Source organism: Phaseolus vulgaris, chromosome 7 (assembly GCF_051622355.1).
Source record: "Phaseolus vulgaris cultivar YP4 chromosome 7, ASM5162235v1, whole genome shotgun sequence".
Taxonomy (NCBI): Eukaryota; Viridiplantae; Streptophyta; class Magnoliopsida; order Fabales; family Fabaceae; genus Phaseolus; species Phaseolus vulgaris.
Window position 1 is genome coordinate 7,087,466 of NC_143504.1, and position 14,937 is coordinate 7,102,402.

Below are 14,937 nucleotides of genomic sequence, written 5' to 3' on the forward strand. Positions count from 1 at the left end.
GCTTGTGATTGCCTGATTGAGTGCCCCACCCAACGTGCTTTCAGTGAAGCCATGGTTTGGCTGAATGGCTAAATAACACTAAGCAATTGCATTTTGGTGATGTCTCGTTTTATCTTAAGACGAAATTAAGTTCTGTAAATTGTATCCACACTAATAAAATCATATTTTATTGTAAAAGACAACAATCATCCATGCTTCCTTATCTCCAATGAACAGAAGTAGAGGGACCAGTTCCTATGCTTCACATCTTTTTCTTTTCGTTGTTTTCTTCTTGTCTTGTCAGAGCCTAAACTCCTCATAACATATGTTTGTATAATTGCTGATTGTGAAAAGATTTTACTTGATTAAACTTTAAATATAAGTCAATCTTACAAATGTATTCAGATTTTCAACATCTATCACATACTTAATACTTAATTTTGGAAGAAAATACTAATAGAGATACTTAATACTTAATTTTGGAAGGAAATCCTAATAAAGATTACAAATGAATAACCAGTTAAGTTAAAATATATAATTAAGGTGATAAAAATATTTCAAATTAAATATAATTAGAGTTTTTAATACATTATTTAGTTAAGTGATATATCTATATTTAATATAAATAAAATGATTATGTACGTAAGTTATTTTAACAATGCCTTGGCACGAAAATCTTAGCACATCAGAATCACCTCAATCTCATTTGATGTTAGTTTTAAACTTATAAGAATAAAAAATAAAACAGTAATATTTTTTTTTTACATTACATAAATTTTAATATATTATTAGTAAAAAAATAGGCATTTAATAAATTTTTAGTTGAACTATTAAACTATTTTATAGACTAAATTTTATAATATTATAATATAATGTACTAGAAATTTATTTTTTATTTAATAAAAAAATACACTGACTCATTTCTACCGAATTTTCTTTACAAATCTACATGTTAGTAAAAAATAGGCATGAGAACTTACAAATAAACTAAAGATTGAATTAAGGAAAAACCAATTAAATATTTAACTTGATAATTAATTACTAATTAACTCTGGAGTTGATTATCACGAAAACAAAAGTTTGTAGAACAAATCCCAACATGACAAACAAGGGGGTTGGGTGCACAATTGCATGCGCGACATGTGAGCAAAGGTTACATCACTTTATTATGGAAAGGACTTAACCGAATCACTTTATGTACTAAAAAATGATTAGTATCATATTCCAAAAAGTGTAGCCATAAAAACTTATGAAGTTGTTTAAGAATAACATTATAATTATTTTTTAAAAGCTATATTTTTTTTTCTCCCACGAGAGGATCGACTCCATTTTAAGTATGGACCTATAATCAAACCACAATTCCCATAAAAAAAGTGATGCTGTTACCATAAAATATTAGGACGAAAATTCCATTTCACGACTCAAATTAATAGTAATGATTGAGAAACTACATTGTGAAAAGAAATGCTGTGACAATTTAACAAATGATTCAAACTTAGTAACCATGTTACTCTTAATTTTTTTATAACTTTTTAACGTATAATAATTATAGTGAAATTAGAATCTTTTCACTGTTTATGAATCTTAATGAATTATTTTTTAATAATGCACAGTTTTCATATTAACGTAATGATACATAAAAAATAATCTGATATAAAACCTATTTTACAGCATAAACCAACCTAAAAAATAGATGCAATGAATAAAAAGTTAGTTAGTGGATTCAGTGAGTGACTCTTGAGAGTGTGTGAATGTCACTTCTAACTCTGATTCTTCATCTTCTTGCGTGTTTGGTTTTGACACAACACAAAATCAACAATCTAGGTGTGAGTGCAGTGCAGAGGTGATTGAATTCTTAGATGGCATCGATGATCACTGCTCCAAATTCTCTTCAAATTCGATTAGCTTTCACACACACCAATTCCACCAAAATAAACCCAATTCTTTTCCACACGCGCCTCTCCCACGTCGATCATCGTCGTCGCATTCGCCTTCTATGCGTTGCAAATCACGGAAACGGGTCGGGTTCTGCTCCTATTCGGGTCGGGTCGGATGACCGTTGCGTTTCGGAGTTTAAGAAGAACGAATCGTATGGAGGTGGGGAAGCGCTTTAAATTCCAGATATATTATTCTCTCTTTTGGATTTAGGTCAACGATTCTAAGATAACGCTACTGATTATAAAACTGAGTGTCCAGTTTTTTATTTTATTTTATTAATTAGCAAGTAGCTGTTGGGCTAATTATTCAATTTTGAAAAATTGTTGCGCTTGTTGATGTATGTGAAATGTTTGGTTGCGTTGTAGCTCGTAGTAGGATTCGTTTTCCATTCATTTGTTTTGCTTTGTTTGCTTCGTGGACTTAGGCCATGTTTGGATAAACTTCTAAAGTGAATTGAGTTTGTCCTCTAAATTAGAATCGCCATTCAGAGTAGGTAAACAGGGGAGTTTTTATAAGTTAGTTTATATATAAGCTTATATGTTCTTTTTTATTTAATTCTTTTAAAAATGCTTAACGATATGTGTCCCAATAGGGCCTATGTATTGATATGTTACGGCTAGTTTGTGAGGTTGGTAGTTTCACATGCAATTGTAGAGTTACTGGAAAAGATATTGGCATTACTTTTGTTGCTGTTAGTAATTTAATTCTCGCTACTTGACATTTTTGAAGTAGTTTGTTTTCAGGCGTTGTGGGAGTGGGAGTGTCTGGAATCTTTCTTCTTTCAGGGATTGCTTTTGTTGCCTTCCTTGTAAGCAGGCCAACCGATGCCAGTAAGTAAACTTTTCTTGCTTCTGCTCTTGTCATGCATTAGCCATCAACTCGTCTTAGGGGGGAAGTTATCTGCGTTGAGTGAAGCGATTTAACTTATGCATGCTTAATTAACTGCACGCAGGACAAGTGAAGCCACTGCCTACACATCAGGAAGTGCTTTTGTCTTCTGATGATTGTAATGACAAAACAGAACATGCAAATGCTGACAACACGGTGGAGCAAGGAAATATTAATGTGGAAGGTCAGATACATATATCCCGGTATTGTTCATCTCCTGAGTCTGATAAGATTCCCAATTGCCATAGAATTGTTAATGATTCCGACATAGAATCCGAGTTGGTTCATGATATTCATAACATGGACAATAATGCTGATGCCATTATATGCATATCCGTTCAAGAAGAATTACAGCATGGATCAGTTGATGATGAGTCTGTTGTTTCCAAGGAGGGTACAGTGGCATTTAATGATCCTGAATCTGAAAGTCCTATTGATTCTTTGGATAGTTATAAATTTAAAGATTTTGATAGCAGCACTTCTGTAGAATCAGAAAACTCTATTACTGAACTTAAGGAGAACCCCTCCTTTGTTGAACCAAGAAACATTTCCAACTTTGATGCTGAGCCCCTACCTGTTATAAGTGAGCAGCAGGATGAAATTATTGGTTCTAGTGTCAATAGAAGTTCTGCTATTTTTAATACTTCAAGTTTTGTAGCTGATAATGAAAGTGTACTTGTCAATATTAATGGCAGTACTCAGTCAAATAAAACAACTTCAGATCCTGAGGTTTTTCCCGAAGAGGATGATCCATCAGTTTCAACCAAAGCAAATCTTGATCTCAATAACATGCTGCAGGTCTTAGACAGGTCATCCTTGGAGGAGCAGAACTTTTCAGAAAATGACCTGTTTACAAAATCATTTGTCTCATCAACTAATACATCTGTAGATGGGCAGGTTAGAAATGATAATAATGAGGTTAATAAAGGTAGATCTGAATCTTCAATTTCTGGAGCCTTTTACTCTGCCCCTGGTATTCCTGCTCCATCGGTGGTTTCTGCATCTGTACAAGTGCTTCCTGGAAAGGTTTTAGTTCCTGCAGTTGTCGATCAAGGTCAGGGACAAGCATTAGCTGCTTTGCAAGCTCTGAAGGTACTTCTTTGTTCGTATTCGCATTTTTAAAAGAAAAGTAGGTCAAACATTATTTTTGTAAGCATGAGGAGGACTATACGTTTAAGAAAAGAAGGACTTGATAGATTTTTCATTAACATGTTGTAGATATAGTCTGGAATGTTGTAGATATAGTCTGGAATTTGTTGCAGTAAAGTATTCCAGTTGGTCTGATCATTAATGAAAAAGTTGTATTATTCACTGAAAATTTTGCTGCATAATCAGGTGATAGAGCCTGATGTTCAACCCAGTGATTTATGCACACGCCGTGAGTATGCTCGATGGTTAGTGTCTGCTACCAGTGCTCTGTCAAGGTAGCTGTTTATTTCTTCTTCCAATCACTATTGTGAAATAACAAGACACAAAGTAAGCTATTTGTATTATTGTAATACGTGGCTTTATGTGTGCCTTTCTGATTATTTTTTCAGGAAAACAAACTCAAAGGTATATCCTGCCATGTACATAGACAATGTTACTGAGCTTGCATTTGATGATATCACCCCTGAGGACCCAGACTTTTCTTCCATTCAAGGTCAGAGTAGGATATTTGAATGTTGTGTTTTAATACCAGAGCTTGTCAGGATGTATGACTTTTTGCTAGCTTATCACGTCTAAAGAATATGGACATGTCAGGCTTGGCAGAAGCTGGACTTATTGAAAGTCGGCTTTCAAGATGTCATAGACAGTTGTTTACAGACGAACACTATGTCCCATTTTACTTCTCTCCTGAAAGGTATGCTATACTAAATTTGGTATTTGATATCTATTTTGTGGTTACCTTTATTCCACTGGGGCAACATAGTTAATATTCATCATTATTGGATTCCACTCATTTTTTTTCAATTATTCACAATTTCACATGGTTTCCGCATTGGCTATGATTGTGATTCGCTTCTCTCCTGTATGCATTTCTTGCAGCCCTTTATCACGTCAGGATCTTGTTAGTTGGAAAATGGTCCTAGAGAAAAGACAGTTTCCAGAAGCAGATGGAAAGGTTTCTTAACATTGTTCTGCTGTGCTTAAGTTATTCTTGTTTTTCTAGTTGCAGTTGGACTTCAAACTAATCAATTGTTTGCTTCAAATACGATGGTTGATGGGCAGATGCTGTACCGACTTTCTGGTTTTATAGATGCTAATAAGATACACTCTGATGCACTCCCTGCACTTGTTGCTGATGTATCTGCTGGGGAGCGCGGAATAACAGCTCTTACATTTGGTAAATCATATTCTCTTTTGAAATCTTTGAAACTGGATATACGCATTGTTGTTGTGTTATTTTTCATTTGTCTTAGATTTTTTATTTGCATTTGATTTGGTGGGGAGGTAGGTTATACACGATTGTTCCAGCCACATAAACCTGTGACAAAGGCCCAAGCAGCAGTAGCACTTGCTACTGGAGATGCTTTTGACATAGTTAATGAAGAGCTTCCACGCATTGAGGCCGAATCTATGGCTGATAAGGCTGTTGCTTTTCATAGAGCTTTGGTAGCTCAAGTTGAGAAGGATATCAATGCAAGTTTTGAACAGAAGCTTTCCATTGAGAGGGAAAAGATCAATGTTGTTGAAAGAATGGCCAAAGAGGCAACATGCGAGTTGGAAAGGTTGAGGGCTGAGAGAGAAGAAGATATAATTTCCTTGATAAAGGAACGAGCTGCTTTTGAATCAGAAAGGGTTGTTTTTTCTAGGTTAAGGCATGAGGCGAACGATCATCTACAAAACCTTATGAGTGACAAGGTTGAAATAGCTTATGAAAAAAAGAGGATTAGTAAGCTTCGGGAGCTGGCAGAAAATGAAAAGAAGGAATTTAAGCGATTGCTGTACGAGCTAGAGGTTGAACGGAAAGCTTTGTCAATGGCCAGGTAAAATTATGAAAATTCATGAAACAAGTAAATTGATTTGATCATCTTTAAGCATAAAATAATTTTGGGAACTGGCAAATATTTTTTTAACATTTGACTAGTTGTAGTCTAGATTCATATGTATTTTAGACACTTGATATGGACATCCATAATTCCAGCTATATTAATTGGTTGATCCATTTGTGTTTCTTGGTTTGATGTTTTCTTTCTTGTCAAAATATTGTATTTGAATTCTTTAGTTAGGTTTATTTTTTATTTTGACTGAGTGACTTGTATTACCTCAAAAATTGTTTTTCATGAAATATGAATTCCAGTCACTAACAGTTGAGAAGCAAACATTTTGTCTCTAGTCCAGTCATAAAATTACCCTTATTCGGTTTCAGGGCATGGGCAGAGGATGAGGCAAAAGTAGTAAGTGCATATGCAGTGGGCTTGGAGAGGGCTAGAGATCGTTGGGGAAGGAATGGAAGCAAAGTAGTTGGTGATGACTTCCTTAAGTACTCTACTGGAGTTACATTGCACAATCATGAGGAGCAATTCTCGGTTCAAGATATTATTGACCGGGGTGACAACTTACTTGACAAGCTAAAAAAAATGGCGGCAGATATGGGAGGAAGAGCTCGAGATATGATTGACAAGATTATCCTCATAATTTCGCAATTCGTATCAAGATTGGAAGAATGGGCAAGCAAAACGGGAAAACAAGCGGAAAATGTCATCGCAAAGGCGGGCAAGTCAGCTCATGAGATGCAGAAAGGCGGCGCTGAGTTTGGTTTTACTATAAAAAAATGAGGCAAAGCGAGTTGCAGGTGATTGTAGAGAAGGAGTTGAGAAGCTCACTCAAAAGTTCAGGACCTGATCTCTCCCCCTTTATGGTAAGTTGCGGTGTTCAGAAAATTTTGGAATAGACACACTGATTCGACGAATCATGGCATTTTTGAATAAATAAAGCTAAAAGGAAATTTTGGAGTAACAAGTTGTAATTAACCATGTTAATCTTTATGACTCTCGATGTTATAAGCAGTACAACTTATAAAAAAATAAACCATTTAAGTGTTAAATGGTCAGCGTAATTCATGATACACACACATTCAAGAATCTAATCTATATAAATGACTCAACTCCAAACAATAACCTACCCTTCCATATTATTAAATTTCTTCATACTTCAAATCCTTAACCAAACGCTAATTGAATACATTTACTACTATATATATACTATATATATACTATAATATAATCAATTGTATAAACAAATAAAAAACCGTAAATAAAGCAACTATATAGTGGTTTAAAGCATCAAATTAAGACAAGTTTTACGCAGATCCTAGTCATTTAATTAAAACATTAAATGACTTTTCAAGCATTTTCAAGCTTAAACCCTAAACAAAACATTAACCCAGCATTTTCAAGCTTTAAATATCCCAAAATGATGATTTTTTAACCAACGTTTTTCAAGATAGGAACAAATATTCTCGATTATCAAACATTGAAATTTATGTCGAGAATGCGCCATCTATCGAATCTCGGGGTCATCTTTTAGCCACCTTTATAAAAAAACGAACGTCGAAATAACAGTGTTCATATTAAAGGGAATAATGCTATGTTATGCCCGGGAACAACAGAAAATGACCTATGCAGCATGCAATATAACCTCCGAGTAAACATTAATACCATCAGACAATAGACCAGATTAAAAGAAAGTGGACCAATTGTACTTCGTCCAGAAATCATGTCTCATTTAAGCAAAAACATATTTCTCAAAGTAAGATCATTAAGAAAAGTAAATAAACCAGAGCAAAAATAAGAGACACCTTAAATGTCAATACACAAAAATCCATCTAGTTAAAACTGAAAGAGAGTAACTATGACTTATTTCTTCTTGTCTCCAGCTCCACCAGCTCTGCAAACAAGAAAATAGTATAGGCATTGGTGAGCTACTATCAAGAAGCCAATCAGATTAATAAAAAAATGTGGATTATAATATATATACAAACTAAAAAAACATAGAATAACCTCATCTTGCGGAGAACATTGGACATCTCCTCACGCTTCTTCTTTGCACGTTTGTGAGTTCCAAGCTTTCTCTTGGCAACCTTGAGTGCCCTCTTATCCTTTCCAACCTTAAGCAACTCAGTTATACGCTTTTCGTATGGTGCAAAACCAGCAACCTCTCTAATGAGATTCCTCACAAAGTGTACCCTCTTGCTTGTTTTCTGTTTTTAGTCATATATTTAAAGAACAACATAAAAGATAAGCAAACCAAAAACAGAAAGTAAATTTATGTACGACATAATTTTTCTTTCTTTAGAGGATGAATTACCCATCCACGTTATACTTAGTTATTCATTCATCCGTCAAACAGCATAACTTAAGACAGCTAAAAATTCTCCATCACACGATACACTTTAAACATGTTAACTTTAATTCTGCCCTTTTGCGTCTATGAATTGTAGAGCATCAATAGTCAAATATACACAACCATGAATGCAGTTTATTGAGTGAAAAATATTATTAAAATACGAGTTAATAGGTCTCCAAAGACAGAGGTCAAATTGATTTAAAAATGACACAAATAAGGAATCTGAGTGCTCACTACTAACAAAAAACTCCTGTATTAAGAACTGAAAGTAACAAAATTATCAATTGTGGAGCAAAATTATATTTTCTTTCTACAAGAAACTTCTAGACAATCTGAAACCAAAAAAATATAATAGAAGAGGCAGAACATTTAAAAACTCAGAAAGCTTTTTGTTATGCAGCAATGGCAAACAGAAAAATATTCATGTCACCACTTCAACTAGAACGACAACCACATATTCTAAAAATACAGTCACTTCATTGAATGATAATTTGATTCCAGTACCAGCATTTCAACCTAAAAAGGTATTGAATCACAATTGAAAAACCAATGGTAAAACTTACCCCCTTTCGGTCAGAGGGGCGTGGTGGCAATTCCTTCTTGGTGACGATGTGACCCTTGTTCAGTCCAACAAACAGGCCCGTACTGGGCGGTTTGGGAGCCATATCTCTGTCACAAAGCAAACACGATTCAGAATCGTTAATGGTTTGTGTAATGAGAAACTAATGCGAAAGAATGAAAATAAAACGAAACTTTGTGTTAAGAAAATAGGGAAAGAAGAAGCCAGAGCCATTACCTCGCGCTGATTGACGGAGAAACCCTAACACCAGAAAGTGCGGTGAAAGAGTGAAGAGGATCTAGGGTTTTTGAGTGAGTTGCATCGCATTTTATTGTGGACTCAAGTCAAGTCGGGTCGTGGACCCACCTTGATGTTAATTACTGGGTCGGCCCACAGAAAAAAAGTATGTAGATTGATTTTAGAAAATTTCTTTCTGCACCCATTGTTTCCTTCTGCATCACCAAAGATATGAAAATCTTCTCTTTGTTCTTCTGTTTTATAAAAAAATACTTATGGATTGTATAATTGTGAAGCTTTTTTACTATGTAATTTAAAAAATTTCTTTTATACTTCCATGATACTTTGGAATTAATTTTTTATATGAAAAAAAAACTTTCAGTTTGATTGTTTTTTTATAAAAAAAATTGGATTATGTAATCTGATAGTCTATTTTGGATTGTATAATTAAAAAATAATTAAGTAGATGGATTTTCGTTTGGTTCAAGAATTCATCCTTTTGAATATTTTTACATCCAGTAGATGGTGATGAAAGTAAATGCAGTATTTGTTGATATAGAAGGTAGACTTCTTTAAATTTCCTTCCATCCATATTTGTTCCTTGCTTTATGTGTAAATAGGACATGATTAGCAGAGAGGAACTAAATTTGAATATTGTGGAATATGGATTGCATTCCTAAATTTCACAGTTCCACAACCTTAAAATACAAGCTATAATTTTCATTTAGTTTATTGTTTGGCGATAATTTATTGTTAGGTACATTCTGCTGATAAATATGGATGTTCTAAATTCTAATGAATTATTCCATTAGTATATGTGGTGAGACTCTTGGAGATCCCACATCGTATATAAGTGGGGCAAACTTCATTCCATGAGTCGGTTTTATGGGGTTGAGTTGGACTTAAAGTCCACCTCGTAATATGGTATCAAAGTCATTCCGAGTTTATCCTAGCGAGCGTTTGGTCTATTGTGCCACCCGCTATCGGGCCGCTATTGGACCACCCATAATATATAGTTCCACGCACGAGTTGGCAGTCTCGGCGTGGGTGAGGAAGGTGTGTTGGAGATCCCACATCGTATATAAGTGGGGACAAATCTCATTCTATAAGCCGGTTTTATGAAGTTGAGTTAAGCTTAAAATACACTTCGTAATAGAGACAGGAACATCTTTCAAAGATTAAATAAAAAATTTAGCACTGCATGGCTAACTGCTAATCTCTTCATGCACCGTTGCTTTCTTTTCTATTTTATTGCCAATTTACCAATCTTGTACTTTTAAGTTAACTGCTGTTTTCCTTGATCAGGATGACTTCTTACCAAGGACAGCAACTCCATTGGAAGATATATTCGAGTCTCTTTTCTGGTATGTCACAAGGCACTTTAAAGAGTAGCTCCCTTGTTATCATGCTAAGGATAGAGACTGTTCTAGTGAGCTAATGGAAATATTTGTGCAATGATGTCTATATACCCTTCACACACTAAAATTAAAGTTAATCAAATATCAGTTATAGAAATTTGAGTGATTGTGCTTGATATGTTCAAACAGCAATAATAAAGTATAACACATTTACATTAACAAAGGTGAACTGTTACACGGTAAAATGAAGTTTAAGATGAATGAACTTCACTGTTTTGGAAAATTATGTAAAGGGTGTATTTCAGTTAATTAAATTAAGGCTTGCATTTCTGGTAGCATCCTTTTGGCATTTCCAACTCTTGTGTTTGCTACATTGGCAGAGGTCAATTTGAAAATTTGCCATGGCCAACATATGCGTCTCACTTTATGAATATTACTTTCACGTTTCTCTGCTTCTTCTAGTTGTCTGGTTAGTTCTTCAACTCGCCTTCGAAGTTCAACTGCTCTAGTATCAGCCAGTTTCAAAGATCTCTCTGCTGCTTCCTGTGCAGCTATTGCAGTGATTGCAAGTTCCTCTTTCAGTCTTAATTTTCCATTGGATATGTTCAAAGCAATCTTTGTTTTATGTAGTTCTTGTTTCAAAGCAGCCACCTCGTGGAACAATGACATATTATTAAAAGACAAAAACTTAGAGTAATTATAAACTAATTTAGCATCCAAGCATAGCATTTAAAAGAAGAAAGATGCTCTCAAATATTTCTCTACTCTCTTACAATATTTTCCTACAAATCTTTACCATTTTGTCACGCTCTTCAATCTCTACCTTTCCAGCTTCAACTTCCAACTCACAAGCTTCCTTCCATCTAGCAACTTCTTCTTCTGCTGCTTTCATTTCCATCAAAAACTCCTCTACCTTTTGGCAAGTTAGGGAGAAACCAAGGTTAGTAAGAAAAAGAGTTGTTATTAGGGAAATGTTATTTGGTATGTTAATGAAGCAGGTGATTACATTTTGAGCCAAAATTCTCTCTCTATCTTCTAAGTCCTTAATGTAGTGTTTGTTTTCTACAATTTCCTTGGCTTGTTTTTCTGTGAGACTCTGGAGGCGCTCTGTGTCTGACCTGGCATGAGATTCATCATAAATAATCCAAAACCTAGGAATATGAACTCGAATATATACTTATAAATTGCAACAATAAGCCACAGTTTTGGAAAAAACAAAATAAGCTCAAATAGCCTATTCAATATATAAGCCAAGAGAGAAAAAATTATTAGTTTTTTATCAAGCACAATCAAAGAAAAACATGAGGCATCACTGAAAAGGCTTTGCATAAAACTTTAATTTCACTATTTTTTCTTGCAAATCATGCAATATCAGTAGAAACTCAATATCACTATGACAAAAAAATATGATTTCAATATGATATCAGATGGCAAAGTACCTAGATTCTTCCAAAGATCTCCTCAGTTGAGTGATTTCAAGACGTAAATTCTTCATCATCCTTTCCACAGTTGAGGCCTTGGAAAATGACCATAAATTTCAGAACAAGCTACAACTGTCATCTATAACAAATGTCACCTTTTTTTTTCACACAACACATAAAGATGCGAGAAATATAAATAAATGTGATACTCATAACCATGAGATAGAAAAAAAAAGAGTGACTAGCGAACTGTAACAGAAAGAAAGGAGTAAATCTTGATCCTAACAATATCATAGGTTTGTAACAGTACAGTGTATCTTTAAGAAAGAAAAAGTGTTTTTGAATGAAAGAAAGAGTTGATTGTCCCAGGAATTAAAAACCTTACCACACTAACAACTTCCTCTTCACACTCACTGCTATCTGATTTAGCCCCAGAACACTCTGTTGATTGTTCATTGCTCCCACCCCCCATCATGAACCATCCCAACTGCAAAAGGGGCATCCTTTTATGGTCATGTCCCTTTATCCTCTTTTCCAATGCTTCTTTCTCCAGCAGGGCAATCCTAAGCAAGTTATTAACATCCCTATTCTCCTCAGTCAAACTGATCAAGCTGCTCTCCAATTCTTTCTTCTCCTTCCTCATCATCTCCTTGTACCTATCCACCCTTTTCTCCACCTCAATTACAAGCCTTGAGACCAACCTTGACTCTTCCAGCAACATCCTTGATTCCACACCTGAACAGTCCCCCTCACAATCTTCCACTGAAGTTTCATTCTTTTCTCCCTCTAACCCCTCTATGACTCTAGACAAGCTATACTTCGTTGAAGTGAGAGACTCCAAAACCTTAAACATCACCCCATTTCTCTCTTCCCTCTCACTCTCCAATCTCTCAACCCTTTCTTTGAAAAATTCCACGTCTTTTCCCTCCAGCCCATCTTCTTCTTTTTCTTTCAAAACCTCTTCAAAGTAAGTGACTCTATCGGAATGATGAGGATGGCAAGAGTGTGGATGGGGGTTATTGAACTTGGGACGAAGTGGTGGTTGAGAGAGTTGTTCCATGTTGCATATAATAGTGGATGCTTGAGGTTCTTCAAGAAGACAGAAGCAAAATAGAGATAGAGGAAGTGGAGAAAAAACAGTTTCAAAACTACCAGTCAGAGGGGAAGGTTAGTTAAAAGAGAAAGTCTCAACTTTTGGCGGCACTAATGGTTCGCTTTCGAAATAAATAGATACAGAAAATTGTTAGATAATATTTTATATATATAAATATATATATAATTTTACTCTTTATTCTATTTTTACATTTATGTATTTGTAATTTTTGTTTTTTTTACTATTTGGACTATTATTAGATTTTTTGTTGTTGCGTGTTTTCATGTTTCCTTTTTATTGTTTTTATATGGTATTTAAGATTTGGTTTATAATTGAGGAGCAATGCAATTTTACACGGTTTGTCCCCTTTTTGTGTGTTATTTGTTGTTTTATTATTATTATTATGTTGTTTGATAAACACCGCGGTGAAAAGAAATATTATCTGCATATGTATTTTTAAATAAATAAAATTATCTACAAAAATACATTTAACACAATGTGAATAATTAAATTTGTTAATTAAATAGTTAAACTTTATTTTACTATAGTTTTCCTACACTAATACACATATAAAGTATATAAAATATAAGCAAGTGAGCTTACAATTTATGATTTTTGTGTGAATTTGTTACTGTGTATCTGTATTTTTCTTTTTTATTCAATTTTTACAATAATAGAAATGTATGAAATAGTGAGATTTAGTGTGAAAATATGTGAAAATATATTTTATTGTATTAAAATAAAAAATTTAATGATGAATTATATAAAAGTTTATATTAATTTTATTTTTTAAATAATTTATATAAAATAATAAAATAATCCATTATATTAATAAAATAAAATATATTAAATAAAGATAGAATAAGCAAAAATTTATATACATATAAAAAAAGGTTATAATGAGAATTGCTAGGTATAAATTATATTTGTTATACTCTTTTGCTCTTGATTCCTGTAATTCGTCTGGGTGTAAAATTGTACTATTCCGACGAGCAATAAATAAAAGTTAGGGTCGTGTCAACAATTTTGATTCATGTGAGACTTTAGTTGAATTTAAACTGAACCAGTTCTTATTAGCCTTAACTAGTTTCAATTCTTATTCTTAAAGCTAAATTTGGATTTGAAAAAATGTCAACAACATGCTACGGGAGTTATTATTGAAAACCGCAATAATCAATAACCATGAAGATGAGCATGATAATTACAAAAATAGTTATGCTAATGACATCAATAATATTATCTGAGATTTTTGTTAAGTAATATGAGAGAGATACGAAAAAAAAATTGAACGATTTCTTTATATATTAAAAATATATAACCAAAATTACCTCTTTTTATTTAAAAAATGAAGATAGATATTTTAAAATAAAAAATGAGTCAACTTAACCTATTTGAATAGATTTTGCTTTAAATTTAGTTTAAAAATGAATGTAACTGTTAATGACCTTTTCTTTTATTATTAGGCCTGGTCCATTTTGTACTGTAGCTTTTACTAAACTATTTCAAATACGCCTTAATGAACAATCTTAGTTGTTCTTAGTCCTAGTCAACAGTTTTTAATCTGATTTTACTATCTAGTGTATAAAAAAAAACAAAAAAAAAAACAATTTATTCATTTAAATGCATATAAATTGGTCAAGTGTCCATTTCCAATTTTTCCGCATCCAATAATACTTTGGTCCAAGTAAATCATAGGTATTTTGATGAAAATTATGTTTTATTCCCAACAAAGATCTAAATTTTTAAGGAACAAGTCAAAGGAGCAGTTATAAGGTTTACAATTTATACTTTAAAAAATATATTGATTAAAATTATATTCTTTTTCTCAAAATAAAAAATATAGATATATACTTAGTTATAATAGTTGTCATAATTGCAAACCAATAATTTAGAAGAAGAATCATAATCACCCATCACAGCAAAAATGACGACAATGCAACTTCTATTTTATTCCCTTCTTTCCTTTCTTTAACCCTCTCAAAACTTGTTCTGGTGTGTAATTTTTCATGAAAAAAATTCTAATTAAAAGTTTTATTTTTATATCTTTTTATTAAATAAACCCTCCGTTGACAACTTCATTTCCATACTATATATATACATACATATATATATATATATATATATGAGTTTTTA

At 33.2% G+C, this 14,937-nt stretch overlaps 2 protein-coding genes and 1 non-coding gene across 7 annotated transcripts; 1 reads left to right on the plus strand and 2 right to left on the minus strand.

The window, feature by feature from the left end:
- The first annotated feature begins 1,670 nt into the window (after positions 1–1,670).
- Positions 1,671–6,747, plus strand: LOC137828116 (uncharacterized). Its single transcript, XR_016523038.1, has 10 exons — positions 1,671–2,076; positions 2,661–2,747; positions 2,870–3,897; positions 4,141–4,229; positions 4,344–4,447; positions 4,549–4,648; positions 4,834–4,909; positions 5,017–5,131; positions 5,243–5,774; positions 6,158–6,747. It is a non-coding gene; the product is annotated as an uncharacterized LOC137828116 (transcript).
- Positions 6,748–7,467: 720 nt separating this feature from the next.
- On the minus strand, positions 7,468–9,023 carry LOC137828117 (large ribosomal subunit protein eL36x). The gene is made up of 4 exons (XM_068634563.2): positions 8,933–9,023; positions 8,700–8,805; positions 7,791–7,990; positions 7,468–7,677 (listed from the first exon to the last, which is right to left on the minus strand). Exons 2-4 carry the CDS (start codon positions 8,799–8,801, stop codon positions 7,647–7,649), a joined length of 333 nt encoding a protein of 110 aa, XP_068490664.1. The 5' UTR covers positions 8,802–8,805; positions 8,933–9,023; the 3' UTR covers positions 7,468–7,646.
- A 1,445-nt stretch (positions 9,024–10,468) lies between these two features.
- LOC137828118 (ATP-binding protein) lies at positions 10,469–12,884 on the minus strand. 5 transcript variants are annotated; one of them, XR_016523039.1, is made up of 5 exons: positions 12,097–12,883; positions 11,730–11,850; positions 11,297–11,408; positions 11,087–11,203; positions 10,469–10,941 (listed from the first exon to the last, which is right to left on the minus strand). XR_016523039.1 is itself a non-coding variant. In XM_068634565.2 (5 exons), exons 1-5 carry the CDS (start codon positions 12,769–12,771, stop codon positions 10,600–10,602), a joined length of 1,323 nt encoding a protein of 440 aa, XP_068490666.1. In that variant the 5' UTR covers positions 12,772–12,875; the 3' UTR covers positions 10,469–10,599. The 5 variants fall into 5 exon arrangements, 2 of the variants coding, with proteins under 2 accessions (XP_068490666.1, XP_090160566.1); XM_068634565.2 differs by having other exon boundaries at positions 11,730–11,806; positions 12,097–12,875; XM_090304440.1 differs by lacking the exon at positions 10,469–10,941 and having other exon boundaries at positions 11,297–11,403; positions 11,730–11,806; positions 12,097–12,882.
- Positions 12,885–14,937: the final 2,053 nt, after the last annotated feature.

Excerpts from the sequence above, each read along its gene's own strand:
- LOC137828118 (XM_068634565.2), bottom strand. The coding sequence starts at position 12,771 with ATGGAACAACTCTCTCAACCACCACTTCGTCCCAAGTTCAATAACCCC. Across the intron at positions 11,204-11,296 it reads AGAGAATTTTGGCTCAAAAT|GTAGAGGAGTTTTTGATGGA; the intron begins GTAATCACCTGC and ends ACTTGCCAAAAG. Across the intron at positions 10,942-11,086 it reads TTGAAGAGCGTGACAAAATG|GTGGCTGCTTTGAAACAAGA; the intron begins GTAAAGATTTGT and ends TTGTTCCACGAG.
- LOC137828117 (XM_068634563.2), bottom strand. The coding sequence starts at position 8,801 with ATGGCTCCCAAACCGCCCAGTACGGGCCTGTTTGTTGGACTGAACAAG. Across the intron at positions 7,991-8,699 it reads GCCCCTCTGACCGAAAGGGG|AAAACAAGCAAGAGGGTACA; the intron begins GTAAGTTTTACC and ends GACTAAAAACAG. Across the intron at positions 7,678-7,790 it reads AATGTTCTCCGCAAGATGAG|AGCTGGTGGAGCTGGAGACA; the intron begins GTTATTCTATGT and ends TCTTGTTTGCAG.